This window comes from Lissotriton helveticus, chromosome 3_1, assembly GCF_964261635.1.
Source record: "Lissotriton helveticus chromosome 3_1, aLisHel1.1, whole genome shotgun sequence".
Taxonomy (NCBI): Eukaryota; Metazoa; Chordata; class Amphibia; order Caudata; family Salamandridae; genus Lissotriton; species Lissotriton helveticus.
This window is the reverse complement of record NC_136061.1, coordinates 1,098,297,456-1,098,322,062: the sequence shown is the minus strand read 5'-3', so window position 1 is coordinate 1,098,322,062 and position 24,607 is coordinate 1,098,297,456. Positions and strand designations below refer to the sequence as shown.

Sequence of the window (24,607 nt, the reverse complement as noted above, 5' to 3'; positions counted from 1 at the left end):
TCCCCAAATGCGATGCAATGCGCGCAACTAAATTTGTTTTATTTATTTATATGTTTACTTACCTGTAAACCTCCGTAATCCATAGTTTACTACACCCCACCCTGCCCTCCCCTACCCACGTCACCGCCCGGCAGGTACTCCCACTACTGACTGCGGATGGTGTTGCCCCTAAAAGTTCAAGCTCAGACAGCTGGATAAATAAATAAAATGATCACAGAAGAGCAAGGACTTGTTTGCGCAAGCACGCAACTTCTCCCCAATCAAAACAGGTACTTCTGACTCCCAACAAGTGGGCAGAGCCAAATCCCTTCTCCTGGTGCTGCTCACACAATTGGCTGGTGACTACTGTGCTGTCAAGCCAGACCATAAAAAATGTTGTTGGACTAGTTTTTTGAAAGATGTCTGCCATCAATGTAATTTAACTTTAAAAGAGGCATTTAGGTGCCAAATAAACGTACTTTGTTGTTACTCCCAGTTAAGAATGCAGAGGTGTAAGGTGTAAAGTAAACTATTGTACTAAAAGTGCAAATAAAACAGAAGAGGAGCTAGTGTTAAACAAGCATTAGCAACAATAGAATATCTGGTTGTGGCAAGCATGTATTTCAAAATTGTTTTACATTTATTTATTTAAGCAACAGATGTTAAAAGTGTAAAGGTAACAAAAAGTAGTAATTCCACATTTTCAATGCGACGTGCATATGTTTAAAATGGCCCATCACAAATATAGATTTTTTTTTTAATACAAGCAGAGATTGGCATGTTAGTTCTGGCACTGTAGTATGCTACTTTTTAGGTTTCTACGCGCGACCAAAATGCAGTCACTCACCGTGAGGACTGCCAGTGACTACAGCGAGCTAATGGATTGCCTCATGCTGTATGGTGTGATGGGCGGAAGCAAAATGTGATTGAGAGTCTACCAGTCCAATGGATAGATCCAGTCACAAGAAAGGTAGGGATCTTAACTCAACATGAGGTCATTTTATTGGGATCTCTATGCAGAGTAGATGGAAGTTAATCAAGCAGGTGCAGGTTTTCTTTGATGAGGCAGGTGTCCCAAGCTTTTGGGGGTTCTGAAAGAAACACTGTATAATCCTCCTAAACTTGCTGCTGTCAAGTGAGCAATGAATGACTTGAGGTCCATTGGAGACCCCTGGATGGAATGGATTTCCTGCTGAACTTCACAAAACAAACACTTATCTTTTGGCCCGTAGGCTACTAGCGATGCATTTCTGTACCCTGAGTAGATATGTGATGTCAGTTGCCAGGGCTTAGAGTCTTTAATGCAGAGTCCTGCTTCCTACAAGCCTGCATTCAACATGTCAGTTATCTCGTAGCTGGTGATGCTGTTGCAAGCTCATGCAAGGTGCACACAAACTACTGGAACTCAGATAGCAATTGCTACAGCCCATTAACAGAATACTGCAGAATAAAATGAAAAATGAAAATAAGTTGCATTATGCAAAACTGATGCTCAGTACCTTGACCAACAATGTAAACCCATCATTCAAACAGAGCCCTGGTGTCTCTCATGATATCATTCACAACTGTCCAATAATGCTCTTCTTCAAAGGCTTTTAATACCTCTGGCTTGCACTACTCATGACACAAAGATCCTTTCCAAATCTCGTACGATTCAGATAAGACTAAAAAACACTGTTCTACAAAGCTGTCATAAAGTGGATCATGTTGAAATGACAAAGGTAAAAAGTAACATTGAGATGACATTTGTGTGTATTCTTTACATCCAGGACTTATAGGTCGGAAGGAAATGTAAAATAGCATTACCTTTTCAGGTAGAAGACGATTTGGGGCATATGTACAAAGAAGTGGCGGAGTGAGGTGTTGGCCGTCATTGCTTAACGTCTCACTCCGCCCCTTCAGAAACACAAGGCGGCACCATATTTACAAGAATATGGTGCAGGCTTGCGTTTCCCCCGGCCCTGGCGCTAAGTTTAGCAGCTTAGCTCCAATGCAGGCACCATTGCACCATAGTGCAAGGGTGCCTGCGTGCAGGAGAAGATTGTTTATGTGTAGGAAGGTGTCCCTTCCTGCACATAAACCATTTTTAAATGGCTTTTGTCACTTCTATGTGTGCTGCGTTAAGCAACACACATGGAAGTTACAAAATGTCATATTTTTTAAAGATTGTTTATGTGCAGGAAGGGACACCTTCCTACACATAAACAATCCAAGGCGTTTTGCTTTTTTCATGTATGTTGCACAAGGCAGCACACATGGAAAAAGCAAAAACGAGGAGAAATAAAGCATTTCTCCTTGTTTCGTCAAGTTAAACCCAGGTTTTCCCTGGTCTTAATTTTGGCGCTGCCTCTTATTTATCCACCCTTGTATATGGGGGGCAGCGTAAAAATCAATGTGTGTTGCGGTGGAACGCCCACCGCAACACCCACTGTCCACCCCTTTCACGCTAAGCATAGCACGAAATGGGGCCTTATTTACAAGGCGGTGTTAACGCTGCCTTGTACATGAGGCGAAGCCCCTATCGGCACAGGCAAGTCGGAGAAAGTGACATTCCCGTGGCGATATGGGCATGTACTTATCCCTCTTTGTGTTTAACCCCTTGCGTGCTGATGACGGCCGGGAGCCGTCATGGCACACAGTGCTCGTGTGCTGATGATGGCTCCCGGCCGTCATGACCGCACCCGCGATCGGAATGTGCCGCACAGGCGCAGAATCGCGGCCGCGCCCAAGGGGTTAAGGAAAGCGGCAGTAGGAGTAGAGTATGACTACATGCCATACTTCGTGTTTAAAGCAGGGTGAAGTGAAAGAGAGTAAGGGTGTGTTTCTCTGGAAAAAACACAACCAAGGGGGAAAAAGATCAAAATTTCACGTGTGTTACTAGCACCCAAAACGGACTAACTTTTGGCAAACATATTTTATCAAGGAAACATACTGTCAATAACCCATTTGTCATTGTTATATAGAAGCGGAATTAAAGGAAGATTAATCAGTGATTTGGCCAGACACTTATGTGATTATGTTGCCTAAAAGAGAAAACCTAAAGTTAAAATGGAAAGGGCACATGTGTCACATCTGGATTTTATACCATAATCAAGGAGGACATCTTGCATAAGTGTAAATCATTTTAAGGCTGCACTCAAATGTAGAAACGTTGCATACAGCATAGCTCACTGTGATATCCACAACATGTTGTTGGCATGAATAAATGTAAAGTCACAAATTCCTTTTATGAGAACAACTTCAGTGTGATAATATTTTCACCATTAATAGTGATGGCTATATGTTGAAATCGATAACATAATGTATACAGTTGCTGTTGCCACTACACAGTATGATTGATGTCAGTGCCATTCAAATAGATAGCTCCTACTCCTGGCCAAACGCTTAAATAATAAATGTGATCGATTATGGCAAGCGAGGCAGCAGGGGACCTGGCATTCCCAATCCTTTAGAAGCCCCTCTAGTGCACTTGAAAGAAAGGCATCCTTACATATGTCTACATCAGCCAGCAATGCTCTCTGATGCTTAACTGTACTAACACTAACTCCCCTTAATATACCCACCAAAGTGTGTCTAGATGTTAATCAAACACCCTATACTTGAAAACACAAACGTTCACACATATCTTGCTCCAATACATAATATCTGTCCAATATTTGACAGAAAGAGAATTATGGAGAGAACCAAGGTCATCACGTCTGAGTCACAGGAACACTGAGGCCATAGAATGCTCTGGAGGAGGAGAAGAGGCACTTGGAAACTTAGGAAAAATGTATTGGCGTCGGGGGCATTAATGCAAGAGGAATGTGGTTCAGAGTCTGGCGGTCACACAGGCTCAATTTGAAAGATATGGACACTGGAATATATGTACATGGAAGAAACATAGACAACGAGTGTACATCTGCACGTACAGAAATTTGCGCCAGTAGCATTCCACCTATGCCTGGGTTATGGCCTTTTTCAATATATTACACTTTACAGACGTACACCTGGAAAGCTGTGAAAAGCTGTGCTTTTTGTTGGTGCAAGAATTTCTCCAGTGTGGAGTAGTAAACACACAGTGTACTTCTGCAGGGAGAAAGCCAGCACTGTGAAATGGCATTTTATTTATTTCCCCTTACACCACCATGGAATTCGGGGGGTTCCATTTGCCTTCCCATTCTGGAAGCACTTGATGGAGTAAGTCATCAAAATTTCCCAAAAGGAAAAGAGTTCCTGTAAAGGTTGATAATAGCTACAAAGTGACGTATCGTCTTAGCGTTCATAAACTGTTATGGCTGAAGTCGCCTTGAAAAGGCCCACTTCCCACTCCATGTGTGGGATTTAGCCCTGTGCAACACTTTGCTGTGGTGGAGTAAAATTATGTGCCTGCAAATGGATTACGACTGCTAGGCCACCTTTTGTGAATGCCTACCATTTGTTAATTCTAACATTTGGTTTCATATAAAATAACGTCATAAGTGAAAGCTTGGCTTTGTGAAAACAGCCCTGGGTCTAAGAGGGATGAGTATTGCGGTTTGGATAAACAAATACTGGCGTAAAAACGGACACAATGTTAGGGCGAAACCATTGCAATAATGTGCAACTTATATAGTACTTCCCGCATCCACAGACAAGCAAATTAGTCTCATAATAGACAAATGCACGGTCCTGATTCATGAACGTTTACCACTAAAGGTTTCTTACACAATGCAGAGATAATGGACGGAGTGCTGAAACTTTTCAGACACTTACCCCAATCACAGATCAGGGTTGAATCCATCATCATTCTTTAGCTCACTCCGCCACCCCAGTTCAAACCCAGCCAAAAGCAAATCAGTCTTGACCCTGTGCCTCATGGGAACAGTCCAGCCTGAAATGCCAAGCCAGGTCTTCCCTGGACAGGAAACAAGTAGTCGGGGACTGGTTTCGGGGTAACACCCCTCATCAGCGAGGCTAGCTTGAATGCAGTGGCATAGTGAGCAAGGGACCCACTTCTGGGCATACCCTGCCAATTTAGGGCGAACGAAGCAAACACAAGGAGCGCCAGCATATAATGAAAAAGAAAACAAAAAAGTGATGAAAAGAAAGACCTGAATTAATCTGCAACATTGATAATTATTCTGCGACAGCACACCACAATCCACCGTCATCATACTTCCTGTGTCACTGCAGATAGGGACCACGCTGTGAGAGTTAGTATTGGTCACACCCATAGGAAACAGTCCACTCTAAACTGCTTGGCCACTGCCTTTCACATTGGAAATACAAACAAACACACAAGTTTCGGCCTTCTTAAGCCTGATCACTGAGATAAATGTGTGTCCTGTGACATAGTGGGTTACTAGCACCTGGGCATACAAATCGCACTGCCAAACTCTCTGTGAAAAAGGTGGTGATGGACGGAATGCTTCAATCAGTCTCACTCACTGTTAATTCCTCTGGGCGTCCTTCAAGTCTATCATTCGTATTTTCACTTTGATGCTATAAACACTCATCATACATGCACATTTAGTCTAGATCCTGCCCCAAAAGGAAAACTTCAGTCTGAAGTTACTGTTAGGCTCCTCCGCAAAGGAACACACACACCCCAACAGTGGTTGGCTAATAGGCACAATCATTAGCACGGTGTATTCGGGTTGAGCACCTCCAACAGTTGCTTCAGACAGCATTCATTCAGATGTAATGAAAATGCTCCACTAAGAGACTTGACAAAAAAGAATGTTTCATTTCATTGGTCACATGATTGTGAGAAAAGCTTTAAAATAATTAAACAAACCATTGAAAATGCTACGGAAATGGCATACATCAATTGTGAGCTTCATACAAAGGTTGTTATTGATGCTAGCCCTGCTGGGCACATCACAGCGGACACTTTGAATGCTTGAAGGCATATTGTGGCATATGCAAGTAGAAGTTTGTCTCAAACCGAACGCGCTTACATCATAGCCTGAAAAAGAAAGCTTAGCTATGATATGGGCTTGTGAACATTTCCATGTCTTCCTCTATGGAAAGCCTTTTATGCTAGTAAGGGATTATTAAGCTTTACTGAATATATTAGGCAATCCAAAGGCCAAAATGCCTCCTTATGTTGACCGATGGAGACCACAGTCACAAGAGTACAATTGCACCATTGTTCATCATTGAGGAAAGATCAGAACCCTGCTGATTACTTTTTCAGAGTACCTATACGAGGTTCAGGGTACTCCCTCCAAGACGGCTGAGAGCTATATCAATTTTATTGAAAAATCAAACACACTAGCTGCTATTTCATTAGCCCAGATTATCACTGCCACGAGCAATGATAGTAACATGTTAAAGCTGTAGGACATAATTACACACTAGTCATGGAACCAACACCCTCAACCACTCACCAGTGATGGTGAATATAAAAAATAAAAAAATGTCAAGGAAGAACTCAGGAGGAGTTATCCTGAAAGAGTCAAGAATTTTGATTCTGGAGAGTCTGAGACAGAAAAAAATTGAAGTGGCCCCTGAAGGACATTGTGGAATGTATGCAACTGCCTTTCTACAAAACTGAACCCCTTACCTTGAGCATGTCAGAACTCCAAAAGCATGCAGGGAAGAGAATAGCCATTGACCTTTTTCAGTCCCCTCGAAAGTGGACATACCCTGCTGGTGATTATGGGCGAGTATTCACGATTTCCATTATTTGAAGATCTTTTATCTACTACACAAGAACGAGTCATTGAAAGTCTATATGACGTCTTAGCGACATGGGATGTTCCAGCCATGATGAAGTCTGAAAATGACCTGCTTTTCAATAGTCTGGGGTTTAAATATTTCTTTGAGCTTTTGAATATAAAGGATCAAAAGAGCACACCTTTGTGGCCGCACACCAACCTTATGGAGTGGTTTATGAGTATACAAAAGAAAGCTGTGCAGTGTGCTAATCTCAAAAAGCTTGATTTGAAAATTGTGTTGGATTCTAACTTTAGAGCTTATCATTCAGCACCCCACTCGACCACAGGTAAAAGTCCTGTGACATTGATGCTTGGGAGAGCAATGAATACCAAGTTGCCTAAGTGGTCCAATCAGAGAAACAGAGAAGAGAAAACAACTCATAAGAAAGACTTGGTGAACAAGCAAAAGATGAGAACACATGCTGACCAAAGATGATGTGCAAAGAACATTATCATTAGAAGGAGATCAAGTGCTCGCACGACAGATGCAGAGAAGAAAAACTGTTGCTCCATTCGATGCAGAACCTTTTCAAGTGGTGTCAACCAAGAAACCCATGATAACTGCCCAGCGCCCTGGAAAGTCTATAACCATAGACTGTTCTCACTTAAGGGCTTTACCTAATTGATCATGAGATCTAACTGCTGAAGGAGAGACTGGGTTTGAAACATCAGTGACTGCTGTTACTTCTACACCATTGCCGCAGATCTTAAACATTGGCGATTACAGTTCCTAGTTTCCGAGAACAAGATCAGGTCAAACAATTAAAGCGAGCAACACACTAAAGATATGCTGTGCCAGTAATGGGGTTAGTGTGATGTGTATGTGTGAAAGATATCGCCTTACGGATGAGTACCCTCACTCAGCCAAGGGCGACATGCTTCATCATTGGGCTACCTTCGCATATTGGAGCCAGATGGACCCAGATGTGGGCTACAACTCCCCACCTAGTGTGGTGGTGTGGGGAGGAGCTGCGGTGTTTTAAGGAACAAGGGATGCCACAAAGTGATTCCAGTGAGTGAGGGACAGAGTGCAGTGAAAAGTGCAAGAGAAGTTAAAACTATCTCAAGGGCTCAAATAATTGTATTCAGTAGTGTCCTTGGATGGGATTAATAAAGTAGAGGAGGGGGGTTAAAGACAAATATACCCCCTCAAAGGTCAACAGGTTTCTGCCTTTTGAAGACTCCAAAAGATGTTCTTAGGCATTCATCAGGACCAAAATATATTAACTAGTCACTCTGTAAGGATGTATACCACACTCATATATAATGTAATAAGTTGGCTATACTGGCTGTTTCAAAAGTAAGCACCCAGGGTATTGGTCATTTATCTGCCATCTCCATTTGTGGACGGAGACAGACTTATACTCTCTATAGCCACAAGGTACCCTTCAGCAACTTCGGCTCACTGAACACAGTCCTCAGCCGAGTGTACTGTGAAGTAAGGGTCCTGGCGAGAGTCAAACAAATAAAGCACCCAAATGATTGATGGAAGAGATGTAATTGCACATTTCTATCTATCTATATATTTTGTCAACATTTCTATTTTTTTATTTACCAGATGGGGAGATGTGTGTCTTGCGAATTAGAAATCTTGGAACACTTTTGGCTCCTGCCGCACCCTGTAGAACTGTAACCTTAGTGTTAGAGTGGACTGTAGTGAAGTAGGGTTTAGAATGTTGAGCTGCAGTTACATGCAGACAAATAAAGACGTGTAAATCTAAGCTCTGTGTGTGGCATAGTCATTGGTGGGTACACACGCTGGGGAGGACGCTACAACAGTGACCAAGGGACTCATGTCTGGGCATACTGCTGGTCACTTAGGGTGTTAAATTAATCACACAAAATGTGATGGGAGGGATGCCTACAAATAGCCTAACCACAAGCAATCTCACTGCGGCCCATGAGCCAAGCTTCACCTGACTGAAGTTTCCGAACCAGGCTGAAAACAGTTTTGGCTTGCATGTGCTCCAGTTTAAAGAGGACCTAAGTTGAGAGTTTGGGCAGGACTGTTTCTATTGAAGCACCTCCAAGAATGATTGACATATTACTGTGTCTCGTCTGAGGTCGGCCGGTGAGAAAAGGAACAATGGGTCAGAATGCTACTCCGGGTGATTGCCACTGGTGAGGCTTATTGCAAGCATTCCTCCCATCATGTTTTGTTTCTTTAAAGAAAATCAATCGCTTATCTGGTGCCAGGATGTACCTTTTAGTTTTGTCACCTTGAGGGCTACTCTAATATTATTTTTATTGAATAACTGACCGGCAAGTTAGGAAAAAGGCAAATAGCATCCACATCACAAAAAACCGTTAAAAAACACACAGGGGGATATTTACCAACAATAGGCAGAGTGAGACGTTAGCCGTCATGGCTTAACGTCTCACTCTGCCACTTCAGAAATGCAAGGCTGCACAATATTTACAAGGATATAGTGCAGCCTTGTGACTTCCCCTGCGCTGGCGCTAGGCTTAGCAGTGTAGCACCAACGCAGGCACTCCTGCACCATAGTACAAGGGTGTCTGCGTGCAGGGGAAGATTGTTTATGTGTAGGAAGTTACCCCTTCCTGCACATACACAATCTGTAAATTACATTTTGTCACTTCTATGTGTGCTGCTTAATGCAGCACACATGGAAGTTACAAAATGTTGTTTTTTAAGGATTGTTTATGTGCAGGAAGGGTCACCTTCCTGCACATAAACAATCCAGGGCATTTTGCTTTTTCCATGTGTGCTGCACACATGGAAAAAGCAAAAATGAGGAGAAATACAGCATTTCTCCTCGTTTCGCCAAGTTAAGATCAGGTGTCCCCTGGACTTAATTTTGGCACTGTCTCCTATTTACGCTGCCCTTGTAAATAGGGGGCAGCCTAAAAATCAATGGGTATTGCGGTGGAACGCCCACCGCAACACCCACTGCCCACCTCTTATTTACAAGGCAGCATTAAGCCACGTTAAGTGGCTTAACTCTGCCTTGTAAATAAGGCAAAGCCTGTATCACCTCGGGAACGGCGCAAAAAGTGACGCTCCTGTGGCAACAGGGGCTTGTACATAAGCCCCTCAGAGATGTAGTTAACTGCCTGCATATATAAAGTGGTTAACAATCAAATAAAACATGTTTCATCATCTTTGAATCCTGACAACATGACCTAAACTTCAGATAAGATGCCAGAGTGTGCCAGTATCTGTATTTATTTATTTAGTTGTTCATTTATTATGCACACTATATACCAAAGCAATCTAGTTTCAAGCTGCAGGTGAAGGGGACAAGAAAGGTTGGGGAGGGAACAGATTTGATGGAGATAAATGTAAGAGAGGAAAAGCAGACTGAATAGAATGGTAACTTGTCATAATATCGAATTCAAAATATCGAGTGGACAAAATATCGAGGTTTGAATATCAAGTGAACAGGATATCGACCTGCAAAAATATAGTTGCTAAGCATATCGACATGAAGGTATGAAATATCGTTTTTTTATAATATCGTTTGTAAAAACATCATTGTTAATAACATCAAATTTATTTTCAGTGTTTTGTATGTTAGTATGTGTTAAAAGTATGTATTATTTTTGTAATGTATGGAGCGGGAATATTAAATTATTCCCACTTGCTATCCAACACTTTCCCTACTGTTGCATTCCCTGGAGTGGGAATAGTAATTTTTACCCTACCGCTATCCAACACTTTCCCTACTGTTGCACTCACTGGAGTGGGAATAGTAATTTTTACCCACCCGCTATCCAAAGCTTTTCCTACTGTTCCACTCGCTGGAGTGGGAATAGTAATTTTTACCCTCCTGCTTTCCAAAACTTTTCCTACTGTTCCACTCGCTGGAGTGGGAATAGTAATTTTTACCCTCCCTCTATCCTACACTTTCGCTACTGTTACACTTGGTGAAGTGGGAATAGTACATTATTCCCACCCGCTATCCAACACTTTCCCTACTGTTGCACTCAATGGAGTGGGAATAGTAATTTTTACCCACCAGCTATCCAACACTCAACCTACTGTTGCACTCACTGGAGTGGGAATAGTAATTTTTACCAACTTGCTATCCAACACTTTCCCTACTGTTGCACTTACTGGAGTGGGAATAGTAATTTTTACCCACCCGCTATCCAACACTTTCCCTACTGTTGCACTCGTTGGAGGGGGAATAGTAATTTTTACCCACCCGCTATCCACATTTTTTCCCTACCGGTACTTGCTGGAGTGGGAATAGTAATTTTTATCCACCTGCTATCCAACACTTTCCCTACTGTACCACTCCCTGGAGTGGGAATAATAATTTTAGCCCCTACTCTATGCAACGTTTTTAGTATTGTTATATTTAATGTAGTGTAAAATATTCTTTTTACAAACATATTTATTTTAATGTTTTAACTTAATATATATAATGTAGTTTTATATTTATATTGTAGGTTTATTTATATATATGTAATTATATTTTAAATTATGTTTTTAAATATTTTTTAATATTATTAAGTTAATATATATTTAAAAAAATTAAAAATGCTCATTTTTTACATTACATTTATTATTTATTAATGTTAACCTTTTTTCAATTATTTTTAAGTATGTTTTACTTAATTATATTTATTATTTAGTTAATTATATATTACTTTTAAGACATTTAAAAAAGCCGATATTTTAGCAAACTATATTATTAACAACGATATTTAGGATTCAATATTTTTGTACTTACCTGTTTGTAGATAGGAAGTCGATATTCTGTCACTCAATATGTTTACCTCGATATTGTGGCAGCTCGATAGTCTTCTCCTCGATATTCTGGCAGTGATCCGAATAAAAGATAGTTAGGCTTAATTTCTAAGTTGTTAGATGGAGTTCAGGGTTCAATAGAAGAAAGAGAAAATATCAAACTAATTTGAGTGCATTAGGTATTAGAAAGGTTACTGTTCATTACGGGCTTTTGTATCTTGGCTTTGAATGTCTTTGCGGATGAGTTGTCTTTGAATGAAGGAGGGTGTGTGCCCCACAGTTCTGTGCCCGATGTGGTGAGTTGGATCTCTTCTCGACTTTTTCTCCTTCATTTCGTGTATTTATGGTGTGGGGCGTTCCAGGTGATGCAGGGGGTTGCTGTTTGATGGTCAGTCACTTAAATGGTAGGAAGAATAGGGGTCCTGTTGTTTCAGGCCAAAGATGATGCTTATGGCCCTATTTTGAACCATTTGCAGTTTTGTCAATGGTTTCACAAAATGGTTAAGGAAATCTGGTTTGCAGTGGAGTAGTCAGGATAATACTTCAGCTTGAATGAGTAGAATCTCTTGAACTGTGCCAAACATGAACATGATTTTGGAGTTCTTGTAGAGAAGATGATGTGTGCTTTTAGTTATTGCTCAGTCTTTTGGGTAAATGATATATCTGAGCCAAAGATCACACCCTGATTGTGTGCTGTCTTGACAGGAGCACAAGAAGCCTGGAAGGGTTTCAGAATTATAAATATAAAAACAAAGGGCATTTTTGAGCCCTATTTGAGAGAAACTAACGCAGCGCGTTGCCGCAAGTAATTTTGCTGCGCTGCATTAGTTTCCGGGCATAGGGATGGAACATATTTACAAAAATATGTCCCATCTATGTGCTTTTCCTTGCGCTGGCACAAAAACTGCTGCCATGCGCTGGCGCAGGCACCCTTGCACCATGGTGCAAGGATGCCTGCGTTATGGAGAGAGTGTTTTCGTGCAGGAAGGGGCACCTTCTTGCATAAAAACAATCAATTGAGGTGATTTCCTCTTCCAATGTGTGCTGTAGAATGCAGCATGCATTGAAAGAGGAAAAAAACTAGGAACAATTAAAACATTTCTCCTCGTTATGCCTCGCTACGCTACCCCTTGGGGTGGCGTAGCATGCTGACGCATTTCCAGGTTTACTATTGCTGGTAAATGTGGAAATGCATCAGTGGACATGGGTGTTGCGTGGGAACACCTATGGCAACACTCATGTCACACCCCTAACATGTAAAGTGGTGAGTGAATAGGGGCGATATTTACAAGCACAGGTAACGTACAGCCATGCAGGGTGGCTTTACATGTGCCTGTAAATATCACACAGCAGGTTGAGCCACCGGTGTGTCATGCAACGTGACGCACCGGCGGCGCAAGGGTCTTGTAAATAAGTCCTGTTGTCTTCATCAAAGTTTCTGTGTCTGTAATGCCAGGGTCGGTGGCTGACGTGTCAGGGTGATCTTCATGGAGGTTGATTCATCTTTTACGGCCACATGCATCAACCTATTTAGGAAGTGCAAACGGTGCGAATCGGTAAATTCGGCCGTTTGCACTTCCTAAATACGTTTTTGGGATGCATCAAAAGTATTTCAAAATTCGCATTTTTTTGCATTCTCTAAAAAATGCGAATGCATTTAAGGAATCGCATTTGTGCGATTCCTTAAATGCAATGCATCAATTTTAAAAAAATGCGAATTTTGAATTAGGAAGTGCAAATTAACACGAGGTTGACCCTCGTGTTAATTTGCGAAAATCTTCAAAAACGTAAAAAAATGCATTTTTAAAACTGTCATGTTACAGACACACATGTCCTTAGGACATGTGTGTGTGAAACATCCACTTAAAAATACATTTCAGGGGTGCAGGGGGGGGTCCTTTGGACCCCCCCCCTGCACCCATGGAATGCATGAACATTATACGAATTCTAATTTGCAAATTCGCAATTTCCATTGATTCCTATGGGCCTTTTGGCCCATAGGAATCAATGGGAAATGCGAATTAGCAAATTAGAATTCGCATAATATTTGCGAATCGGTAAAAAATGCGATTTTTACCGATTCGCTAATATTATTAGAAAATATTCATGCATCCCGTTTTGCGAATTCCAAATTGCGATTCGCTATTTTTCGCAATTTGGAATTCGCAAACGGCCAGGATGATGCATGTGGGTGCCTGTGTCTTCAGCATACATTTGGAAGTTTAACCCGAAAGAGAATATCACATAGGCTCACATGTAGAAATGCGTCTCATTTCAGTAGCTAATACCAGTTGCAGATATTTAGCCAAACACCTAATTCTTAAAAACAAAAATATTTTGTTTCCATGATGAGTTAATATTTAAGGAAATGAATTAGCAAAATCAACGAATTGGACCAGGTTTTAAAGAACTGTATTGTTGTGGCTTCATCAAAGAATAAATCAGAAAGGGGCCCATTAGCATGGCGGGCGGATTGCCACCGCCCAACCGGCGGTGGCGATCCACCCGCCAAAACACCCTGCCGGATGGCCTTTTACCCCCCGCCACATCAGCATGGCGGGGGTACCGCAGCGGACAGAAAGACCGTCCGCCGCTTTTCCGCCAGTAGGCAGTACCGGGCAGAAAAGGCCTATAATATGGTGGTGATGCCTTGCAGGCACCGCCATCCATATTAGGATGTGGGCAGTGTTATGCCTTTCCATGGCGGAGACACCGCCATGGAAAGGCATGCAGGAATCGCTTTGGGGGCTGGTTGTGGGCCCCCGGGGTTTCTGCACTTGGGGGGTACCCCTCAGTCTTAAGACTTGAAGCTACCATAGCATACCATAGCATCCAAAATGTGCCGTAATACAGATCTTGCTCAACAGATGGGTTTGCAATTAGCTTTACTAAGGATGATTACAATCACTATGGTACAGCTGTGGCTAATTATAAAAATAAATAAACCAGTCTAAGGAATTTAGCACAACACGATTCTATTCCAAAAAAGTAAGTTACGATGATCACTAACTTTAGACATAAGTTGCTTAATTTTAGGAGCGCCACTAGATAATATTGGTGCAAACTTACTATTAAGGCCTTCATTACGAGTTCATGGAAACTCCGCAGGTTGATATCAGGGCCAAAATTAACAATTCCTGATGGCATCTCCCAGTGAGATAACAGGAGTCACAAGTGAAAGTCCCCAAAATGGGCAATAACCTGCTGTACCTGGAGTGACTGGGTCCTTCTGTACAAGTTTCCCGCCAATTCAGATGTCTTTCACCTGCTCTGAGTGGGTGATAAACACCTTAGGGGGGTGGTCGGGGATAGAGGCACGGGATTGGCGGTAGGGAGGACGTCTGGGGAGTGAGGTGGATTTAGGTTCCCTGAGAGAGCACGGCATGCTCTCCTTTGGTGCTTGAGGGGGCAGGCGAGGGTCGGGCTGATCCTGTGCCTTTCTGCCCCTGCTTCACCTTTTCCAGGTGCCAAACTGCAACTGTTGAACCATTCAGTTGGTTTTGGACCCAGAAAACTCAGGTCTTGAAACTCTGGACCATTCGAGTTGCCCAGAGCGGCATCCTTCCGTGGATGCTGCTCCGGGCAACTCAAAATGGCGACCTGCATGCTTCCGTTATAGGTGAAGCCAAATTAAGTCTACACTACTTATAAAATTTCAATAGGGCATTGCCCACCATTATATTTGTTTTTCTTTAGCCGCTCAATCAGTCTTTATTGACAGTTTATTATCAAATATCCTCCCTAGATATCGTTTTTTCTATGTACCAATCATCTGTCCCTGAAATAGCAACTTCCTTTGTACACTTTGGCACCAAAAATACTAGAATGAGCCTTTATCAAACTAATGTTTAGACAACTAACTTTCTCAACGCCAGTAAGAACAGCATTGGCTCGCTGAAGGCCCAGCAGTGAAATGTGATCGCAAGTAAGAATACTATGCATGCAATAAAATGTGGTTACATGCAGGGGGCCTCATTTATGAGGCCGTGCGTCACTTTTACGCCGCCGGTGCGTCACTTTTTGTGACGCACCAGCAGCGTAAATAATGTGCCTTGTTGCACCATATTTACAAAGTGACGCATCTAGGTAGATGCGTCACTTTGTAAACCCTGCGCCACATTATACCTGCGCCAGGTATAATGCATGCAAGGGGGGCGTATTGACGCAAGGAAGGGTCGTAGAAGTGACGCAGTGAAATCTATGAGATTTCACTGCGTCACTTTTAGGACGCCGTTGCGTCAAAATCTTGCGCCTGCCTCACAGCAGGCGTAAGACTGACGCATCCCCTTTCACATGGAGCTTGCCCCATGTGAAAGGGTGCATTGCTGGAGTTGCGTCACTTTTGTGACACACTCCAGCAATGCGTCACTTTTGCGCTTAGAGATACGTCAGAAATACTGACGTATCTGTAACTCCTTGCGACATGATGCGTCATACATTAAATATGACGCATTATTGGTGTCGCAAGGAGTGCGCAGTGAAAAGTGACGCATCGCTGTTTTCACGCAGCGATGCGTCACTTTTCATAAATAAGGCCCAGGATGTTTTTGTTGCATGAAGCTGGCAAAGCTGTCTCTGGCCAGACCTAAAAAGGAAAGCCCCTCAACCTGGATTCGGTCTCATTATTCCATTACACAGGCCATCTGACCCTAAATATCCAGGTGGGTCTGATTTGCAAATGATGTCCACTGTGTGGGAACTGGCATTAGCCACGCAGACTGATCCATGCAGACTCCTTTACCACTCATGCCTTTACTACGTTTCCGTGTAAAGGCGGTAAAGACATAAGCGCAGTAAAGGCGGTCAGCGCTCTAGACTCTTGAGTAATGGGCTGTGGGTGGGAGGTGTTGAAGAGAGGGACTACACCACTTGAAGAGAGGTGCTCCACTATCCTTGCCAAGGATTCAGTGTAATTTCCCATGCACTAAGAACAGGCTCCATCATAATTTACCCCGAAAGAGCCTCCAATCATTGTAAAGATTACTTGAGGTCTTACTTCAAGTTATAGGCACATATTCAAAGCTTTAAACAGCTGCTGCACCCACAGAACCAGAACGAAGAGCCTACACATGTAGTGTAGAGAATAAAGTATAACTCACTCACTCTCTTCTATGATAGTATTAGAATGGTCTTATGTAATCAGAACTCACTCTTTTCTTGCCTTTCCTTGCATGTTGATGGGTGAGAGGTTGCGATTGGATAGATGGGAACAGTTGGGATGGAGGTGGTCGTATCTTATTGGCCTGTCGGGGTGGTGGATGGTTTTACTATGCCACTTAATTTTGATTTGCATTTGCACACTGACTTTCTCTTGAACCTTGCTGTGGTGGCATCATTGATATAATTTTGCATTTTAAGGAAGAATTTTTTTTTTTTAACTCTCATAACCCTAATTCAGCTAAGGCAGAGGGAGAATGAATGCCATAAATCATAATATATCTTGCAAATATCTTGACAAGCGCTCAGTGTTTATATTCCATCATTTCCTAATTGCACATTTGTTTGACAACCACGCCCAGCGTGAAACGTGCATGGCTAATTCACTGTTGCATCAGCCCTAGTGTGGCAGCTCGAGAATAGCTCTCAGGATGTCTCAGCGAGCTGAAGGCTTGCTGCTGACAAATGTGGTCCTCTGAAGGTGATGAGTTCAGATCCCAGGAAGGCTGACTCAGCTTTCAGACCTCACGAGGTCAGTACATGGAATGCCAGTACACTGGGTAATAATAACACCTGTTATTTTACAGCACATATAAACATGCATTGGCAAAGACTATGAAAGCTATTGGCTTTTTCAATATTTTTTGTCATGTTTTACTACAGCACCAAGGCTATGCAGCAAGGCTGACGGTAAAAAAAATGTTATGAGGCAGCCAGCACTGGCCACTTCAGAGCACTTTTTAGGTCTCGCCTGTCGATGCGCATGCGCATCGAGCAAGCGAGACTATAGGGGCTCATCCAGACTTTATCTAACTTGCAAGGAATCGTGGCGATTCCTTGCAGTGCCCGTGACTTTTAAGCTCAATGCGCATGTGCATTGAGCTTAAAAGCGCGTGCACAGCCGCCCGCATTCCTCCGACACCTTTGAAGTGAAGCTTAGCTTCACTTCAAAGGCCCGGCTTGTTCACACCCACATGCCGCTCTGCCCCGCTCCGCCCCCTCCCCTGAGTCATCCTGCCTGCCCCTTCCCGCCGTGTCGCATTTCTCCTCCCCCCTCCCCTCTCTTCCCTCCGTCTTGTTCTTCTTGCTCACTTGTCACTCTTTGCCCCTTACTTCTATCCCTTCCTTTCGATTCCCTCTCTGAACCTCCTTCTATGCCCATCTCCTGTTCCTTTCTTTTCTCCAACATTTGCCACGTCTGCTTTCCTCGTCTCCCCACACGTTTGCCTCCCTTTACCTCTGTTTCCTTAGCTCCTCGTTTCTCCCGCCTACTCTCACATCTTTCTCTTTTCTTTCTACCCTCTCGCCCCCACTTCTCTTCGTGCTCATCTGTTCTCCACACATTTCTCTCACTTAATTCTTCCTGCCTCAACTCTCCGCTCCGCCCCCTCCCCTTCCCGCCGTGTCGCATTTCTCCTCCCCCCTCCCCTCTCTTCCCTCCGTCTTGTTTGTTGTTGTTTGTTGAAGCAAACCCTTGCATTCACCCTTCGGGAGTTCATCCATTTGCGAGACTGCGATAGGCACATTTATTATTTTGTTTCCCATTCACCACAGTTTTTATTTTTTTAATAGGCACTGGTAGAAAGGGAGACTCGAACCGGTCCGTAGTCCACATCAATGCGGTACGGACAAAGATAATGACCGTGAATTGTGACCGTGAATTGTGACCTCCGCTTCGGCATTATAATTTAGCTTCCCCTCTCCTGCTTCGCATTACCAGCCCTCCCCACCCTCTGAGCACAAACAGTGCCTTTCTTAAGCAAGTGTCAATACTTCCTTATTCCTCCTCCCGCAGCCATTCCCATGTCTGCCCGACCCCTCCCTCACTCCCTACACCCCTCCTGCACAGGTCCAGCGGGCGCCTACAAAGTAGGAGCTCCACAGCGGCATTTGTATTTTTAAAAAGCAGCAGCTTGTGTAAAAGCATTTCCATTCGGGCTTCGCAGCTGTAGCATTTGTATTTTCAAAAGAGTAGCGTGTGTACGCATTTGCAGTTTGTAAATGCTCGGTCACTACAGGTAAATAAATATTGAAGTGCGTGGACTTTAGTATGTGAACTGCCAGAGCCGCAAAGAAATGCTTTCACATTCTTCCTGAATCAACTTGTAGGTGTCACCAGAATTGGCACTCAGTGTCGGCCTCGTGATATGGTGAATAGGCAACAAGAGACTTGAGCAAAGCTGTCCTTCTTAAGGAGGCGATGTTAACCAAGAGGACGGTAGCTGGACATGAGGTAAATACAACACTGGAATTAAGGGGCAAACCAATTGCCTACCTAGGTATTCAGTCTTCCACCCCTGCATTCTTGAATCTTCTTTTCACTGACTCTTCCTTATGTTCTTAACCCTTTCAGAGTTACTGGACTGTTTGGAAAACGTTTAATTTCCTTTAAATCTACTCCAGTGTTGCAACCATCTTCTTAGCGGTGAACAAACAGTAGCTTGATCGCTTTAATCGTGAATTGTTTTATGCTCTGAAACTATCCAAGGAGCTAAATTGGTTCCCTGTAAAGAGCTTGCAGTTTCTGCTTACATTTCACATGCTTCACTTGGTCTTGTTTTTTGTTGGAATGCGGCGGAAATGACTTAATTGCCGTTAGTTTAACCCCAAGGTGCATTGGCAGGGCTGTTTCAGCCGTCTTCCTCCTGTTGGCTCTTTCCCCCACAACTGTGTTTTTATGGCCCGCTCACCTGTGTGCCTCTCTGCTCTGTGTACGTCCCCCTAATGACGGACCTGGCATGCTGTCCCGCTGCTATGTATTCTTTCTGCTTTGCCACACTTTTCACACGCAACGGCTATTTTCTCACATGAGCGCCTGCCGAGCTGTGCGTCTTTGCTAAGTTGCTTTTTCCCATAAATGAGCCAGGAGTCGATGTTTTATGGCTGTGTTTGCTAGTCCATCCTTCCTTCAGTGAACCCTCAGACTGGGAATGTAATGTTACCAGGTCAGTGTCAAACACAGTACACCAGCAGATCAAGACTTTCTATTTAGATAGCTGTGCACTCTTGCACTTTTGGGTTCTAATCGTATTTCAAGAGCTGCATTTCAGAGCTTTTAGAAATGTTTATGGCTTTTTTTTTTGAAATTCTTTAGCATTGGCTACAGGAAACAAAAATGCTAAAGATTTACAAAAAAAACCCATAAACAATTCTAAAAGCACTAACTCTAATGCTGCGAGACCTATTGCATTTTCAATGCTTGTTTTCTTATTGCTGGCAGGAGGAAAGGTGGGGTAGGGAGGCAAAACCGAGGAAGGGAGGAAGTGGTGGGGGGGCAACACAGACAATAGCATGTGTGGGAGAGAAGTGCTAAGAGGCAGCCAGTGCGTCAAAGTATTTTATTTTGTATTGCAGGTTGGGGGAAATGGAGAAGAGCAGGAGGCTACAGGTAGGGATGGAAGGCAGCAGGGGGACAACACAGAGGGTGGAGAAGTACACGAGGGAGACAGCTGAAAAACATGTACTCTCTTTGAGTGTTTAAAAACAGAGAATATAGTAGCACCTAAAAAAATGAGCAGTGGCAGGCCACAAGTAACGCGTTAATGCTACATGGGAAGGACAAACACACAAAGACGAAAAAAGCCTACAGGCGCTGACCAAAGAGAAGCAAGCAAATGAGAGTGACAAGGAAGCTGACCAATGCTAAGCAATGGGTGGCCTCTAAGCCTACTATTAGAAATCAAAATATCTCGAAATCAACAACGCATGCACTGCACTTATTATTACGTGCAAGACTTTCTTCAGTTGACGCAATGGCTACATTCCATTGTTTACTGAGTTGACACTATGGCTACATTCCATTGTTTGTTGAGTTGACGCTATGACTACATTCCATTGTTTGTTGAGTTGAAGCTATGGCTACATTCCATTGTTTGTTAAATTGACGCTATGGCTCCATTCCATTGTTTGTTGAGTTGACTCTATGGCTACATTCCATTGTTTGTTTAGTTGACGTTATGGCTACATTGTACGCATGTTAGTCTTGCCGGCCAAAAATTCTGGATGTACAGATCGGCTTTTGGTTGCTCTGTGGCTTGTCTGATGGATGTGCTGAGAAGAGAGTGAGGATGATAGATACTTGCTTCTGGTAAATCTCTGTGGGTTAAACCATTTCTGGCTAGGGGAGGTATTTTTTGGAAAAAAAGCAGTTTCATTTTTACCCAATAAAACTTTGTGTTCAAGCTACACCAAAAAATGGAGACGAGGCAGAATATAACCGCTCTCTACTAAACAGCGGAGCCGAAAAGGCAATGGGTAACTTCATCTTGCATGTGCCTCCATGGCAGGTTGGGGGTGCTGGGGATCCATGGTGTCAGCATCACCTGTTCCACTGAAGGTGTAACATTGGACTTGTATTGTGCCTTAGAGTGAAATGCTGAGCACGAGGCTGACCCAACCATGTCACTAGTTGGATTAAGCACCCCTTACAATACCATTTTCAACAAGAAGTTTTTCATATCTTCTTGAAAATGTACTGGAAGGCTGGAGCCATGCACCTCTGAATCAGACACATATTTCTCACACTTAGCCAGACAGCACGTCATCGTGTTTTTTATTTGTTTGCCCCGGTCAATGGTAATGCACTTTGTTAATGAAATACATTGAGTCATCCTTTCATATGGCAAGTAAGGGCATTCCATTTGTAATATGTAAATCAAGAACACTGTAATTACCTCTTGAGAACACCAGGCACAGTGTGGTCCAAAAAGCAAGCACTCTTCACATGTCACTGCACTCCCCAAGGCACAACTTCCTGTAGTGAAAAAACAGCCTGTGTAAGGGCCCGGCATCGCTAGCAAACACTGCAGACATGATTCACTGGCTGCCGGTGCTTATAATCAGCAGGTACTCACAGGTAGTGAGTGCCAGCACTTCTGTTCATTGAAATTGAGAGTATCTGCACTTCTTACCTTGGAAGCAAGACTTTAAATAGTAGAGTACCTGCAACTCTCAGGGGCAAAGAGGTACTCGGGGTAGTGAGTACATACACTTTTAGATTTCCATTTCAAGCACTGCCGGCTCCCAACATTCTACCTGTCCAAGACGTACGTAAAATGAGACAACTATGTGCGTGAGATTCCATCCACAAAGATTTTGCTGTGAGTAGGTGTGACTTACTCTTAGAGTACGGCTGGCTGGCTACCAAATTCCAGGAGTAAACCCATACTGCTATTTCCTATTTGTAGAGCGTGAACATATCACCCCCTTAAGGGTTTCAATGGGTTGGGGGCTGTCTGAGAGATTAATCAAGCTACTGCCTAGAGTCACATGATACTGCGCTAAGATGCCACCGGCAATCGAACCGTGAGCCCCATGCTCTGGAGTCAGCCGCTCTGGCCTCTGCGCCACACCTCTGACTTACTGCTGGAATTTAGTAGTAATCCAGCAGTACCCAAATGTAAGTCACAGCAAAATATTTGAGAATTGGGCGCATAGAGTTTTGCACTACCCCAGATGTCACCTGGCCAACGTTTTCTGTGTATTTAGAGAGTTGCCCTGTACCACTGTTATGACTATATATGACTACTATGACTGCCACTACTATGATCACACAGTACCACCCATCAATTCTATATGTAGAGTGTTTTCGTTCAAAATGCTATATGCTTCTTGCAGCAACAATTACAAAAGTGCAATAGATCGCTTAGGATAATAATTCTATGTAGAATTTGAAAATGTGAAGAAATTGGGTGAAAAAGATCAATAAAACTTTAGTATTACTTCATGAAGGTGGGCAGTGGCAACCATCACTCTTTTAAATATTGGATGAAAATGTCTCGTGAAACAGTGAAACATTCAGAGAAATGCTTAGGAGTGTAACATTGTACTGATTTTAACTCCATTCATCTGCATTAAAGGCGGATAAACAGGTTAATGTTTTACGGTAGAAGACACCAAACTGAACATTTTATATGTGCCAGTAAGGACCTGCTTCTCTGTAATGACATCTTTCAGGCTGTCCGAGAATGGTGTGTAGAGGTGTCACTCAGGGGCTGATCTGCACAGGGGCGGTGCTGCCTGCACAGTGACCCGGCCTGTCCGGCTCAGGCATGTCTGCAGAAGGAAACGTCCCGGGGGCACCGCTTTTATCCTTTTTTTCTGCATCACGAATCCACATACGCAGTGCTTGAAATGGGAAAATAGAAGTGCAGCTACCCTACACCAGAGTACCTACGTGCTTTGGAGAAGTACCAGTAGTCTCCAATTAAAAGTGCTTCACCTTTTTCTGAGAAGTGCAGGTACTCTCCTCCCAAAATACAGTAGAAGTGCACCAGGTACTCAGTACCGGACAGTATCGGCCCATTTAAAAACGCTGCGCATACTCAGTGCTGTGCAGAATTTGCACCTCGAGGTTATGTTCTGCATGTAGTGAAAACGCGGTTTGTTTGCATTATTTGTTTACAGCAGAGCAAACCATTTCAGATATAGGCAACAATACAGTCTGCGTTATGTTTTCTTACAGGCACGGACGGGAACAGGAGAAACATAAAGCGATCAAAACGAATTCCCCAGTGGTTGGAAAATGTTATAATACATTCTAAAGAAAGGGGTTTATGCTAGTCTAAATGGCTCGGCTACTGGTAGATTCCTAAAAAATCCTATCCCCCCACACCACCCCCTTTTAAGCAAATGGTTGGGGCCGCGTCAGATTTTACTAGATTTAATTCACTCTAAAGAAATCAGACCCAATTAGCTATCATTGCCATTTGCCTCCGAGTTTTGCATGAGGCTTAAGGCCACTCCACCTGCCCACAAACAGCTCGTGGCTGAAACAAATGCAGTAGCTAACAAGTTATGTGTTGCTAGGCGAAAAAGGCCTGAAAAAATCCGTGGCCTTTTTCTGTCTAAGCCCGGGAAAAGAATTCAAGTCGCTGCAGAAGAAAACAAAAGTTCAAGTCGTTTTCGGAAGGCATGCAAGCCTTGTTGACTCTTTCCATACCTTGTACATGGCAACTCCTTTGGATAAACAGGAAAAACAGGCACAGCAATGCAATCCCCATTCGCTTTCAGTACTGGCTGTATAAAGAGAAAAAAAAACTCGAATTATTTTCAGCGCACCACAAATAAGGCAGACATTTCCACAAACATCACACGCCACATCGCGTTTGTCGTTCCATTGGAAGAAGTGTATACGTTAAGGCGCAAATACTTACATCTGCCTGTAGAGAAACTCCAGGTGTTGCAGAGACCATAAACAAACGCAAACAAAAGCTACCTGCCTAGCAGGGACGACTGCATGGAAACAGCGTCTACAGGGGCAAGGAACACATCTCCGGCTTACTCACTTCCTTGTTTTCCTTATAAGGAACAGTGCAGGTAAAAGAGCCCTGCGAAGGTGGGGAAATCATTCAGGTAGGCACACTTTCTGCTCTAAAAAAATATGTCCCTGGGTCCTAGAGGAGACGGTATGTGGCGCAACGCTCAATCACTGTAACTCGAGACAGAAAGTCTTCCTCCTCGGGCGACCTGTCATGATCCGGTGTCTGCACATATCAGAGGCGGACTTCTAACAGACTTCATTTTCAGGCAGAACCCACTATTCTTTCAGCCCACATACCTGCGGAAAGGTGCAAATCCCGCGCATTTCAGGTTTTTCTTTTCTTGTCGAAGGCCAGTCAAACAAAATCATCCCTGTAAAATAAACACAGCTTTAGATTAGACGAGTTTGGCGGGTGTCGACAAGTCACCGAAAACTACAACACTACTCGAAGAAACGTTTTGGATGTAAAGAAACGATAACAACAGCTACAGGATTTACAATATCAGTTGTAAGAACTTGTTCTTATTTTTTAAACAATATTGTGATGTGCCACCCCGATATAAAAAATAATTCGACTTTGTAGCACTTCCACTATTGCATTTTTTAACTACAAGCAATTATGAATGCGGAATGGACTATGCTACTTATGTGAACACCCCCAGAGTGATATGAGGCCGTCATTCCCGTGAGGATGCCAACGCGCGCACGCTATGCACACGGTACTCTGATGGTAGCTGCGCACCTGTTGCTCAGCGAACAACTAGGAAAGCGTGACAAAAGAAAAGTTATATTTTGCAGCGGTATACAAGG

At 43.2% G+C, this 24,607-nt stretch overlaps 1 protein-coding gene across 2 annotated transcripts in view; it reads right to left on the bottom strand.

Annotated features, from left to right (window-relative positions):
- The window catches only part of ITGB6 (integrin subunit beta 6), a 238,631-nt gene extending 214,473 nt beyond the window's left edge, over positions 1-24,158 (bottom strand). Inside the window, exons 1-3 of one of the 2 annotated variants that reach the window (XM_078681677.1) lie at positions 24,095-24,158; positions 23,477-23,553; positions 21,210-21,289 (exon numbers count right to left, since the gene is read on the bottom strand). In XM_078681677.1, the coding sequence (XP_078537803.1) occupies positions 21,210-21,289; positions 23,477-23,537 (141 nt within the window). In that variant the 5' untranslated portion in view covers positions 23,538-23,553; positions 24,095-24,158. Of the gene's footprint in view, positions 1-21,209; positions 21,290-23,476; positions 23,554-23,690; positions 23,824-24,094 lie in introns of those variants that run through there. The other variant, XM_078681676.1, reaches the window with a different exon arrangement.
- Between the last annotated feature and the right edge of the window lie 449 nt (positions 24,159-24,607).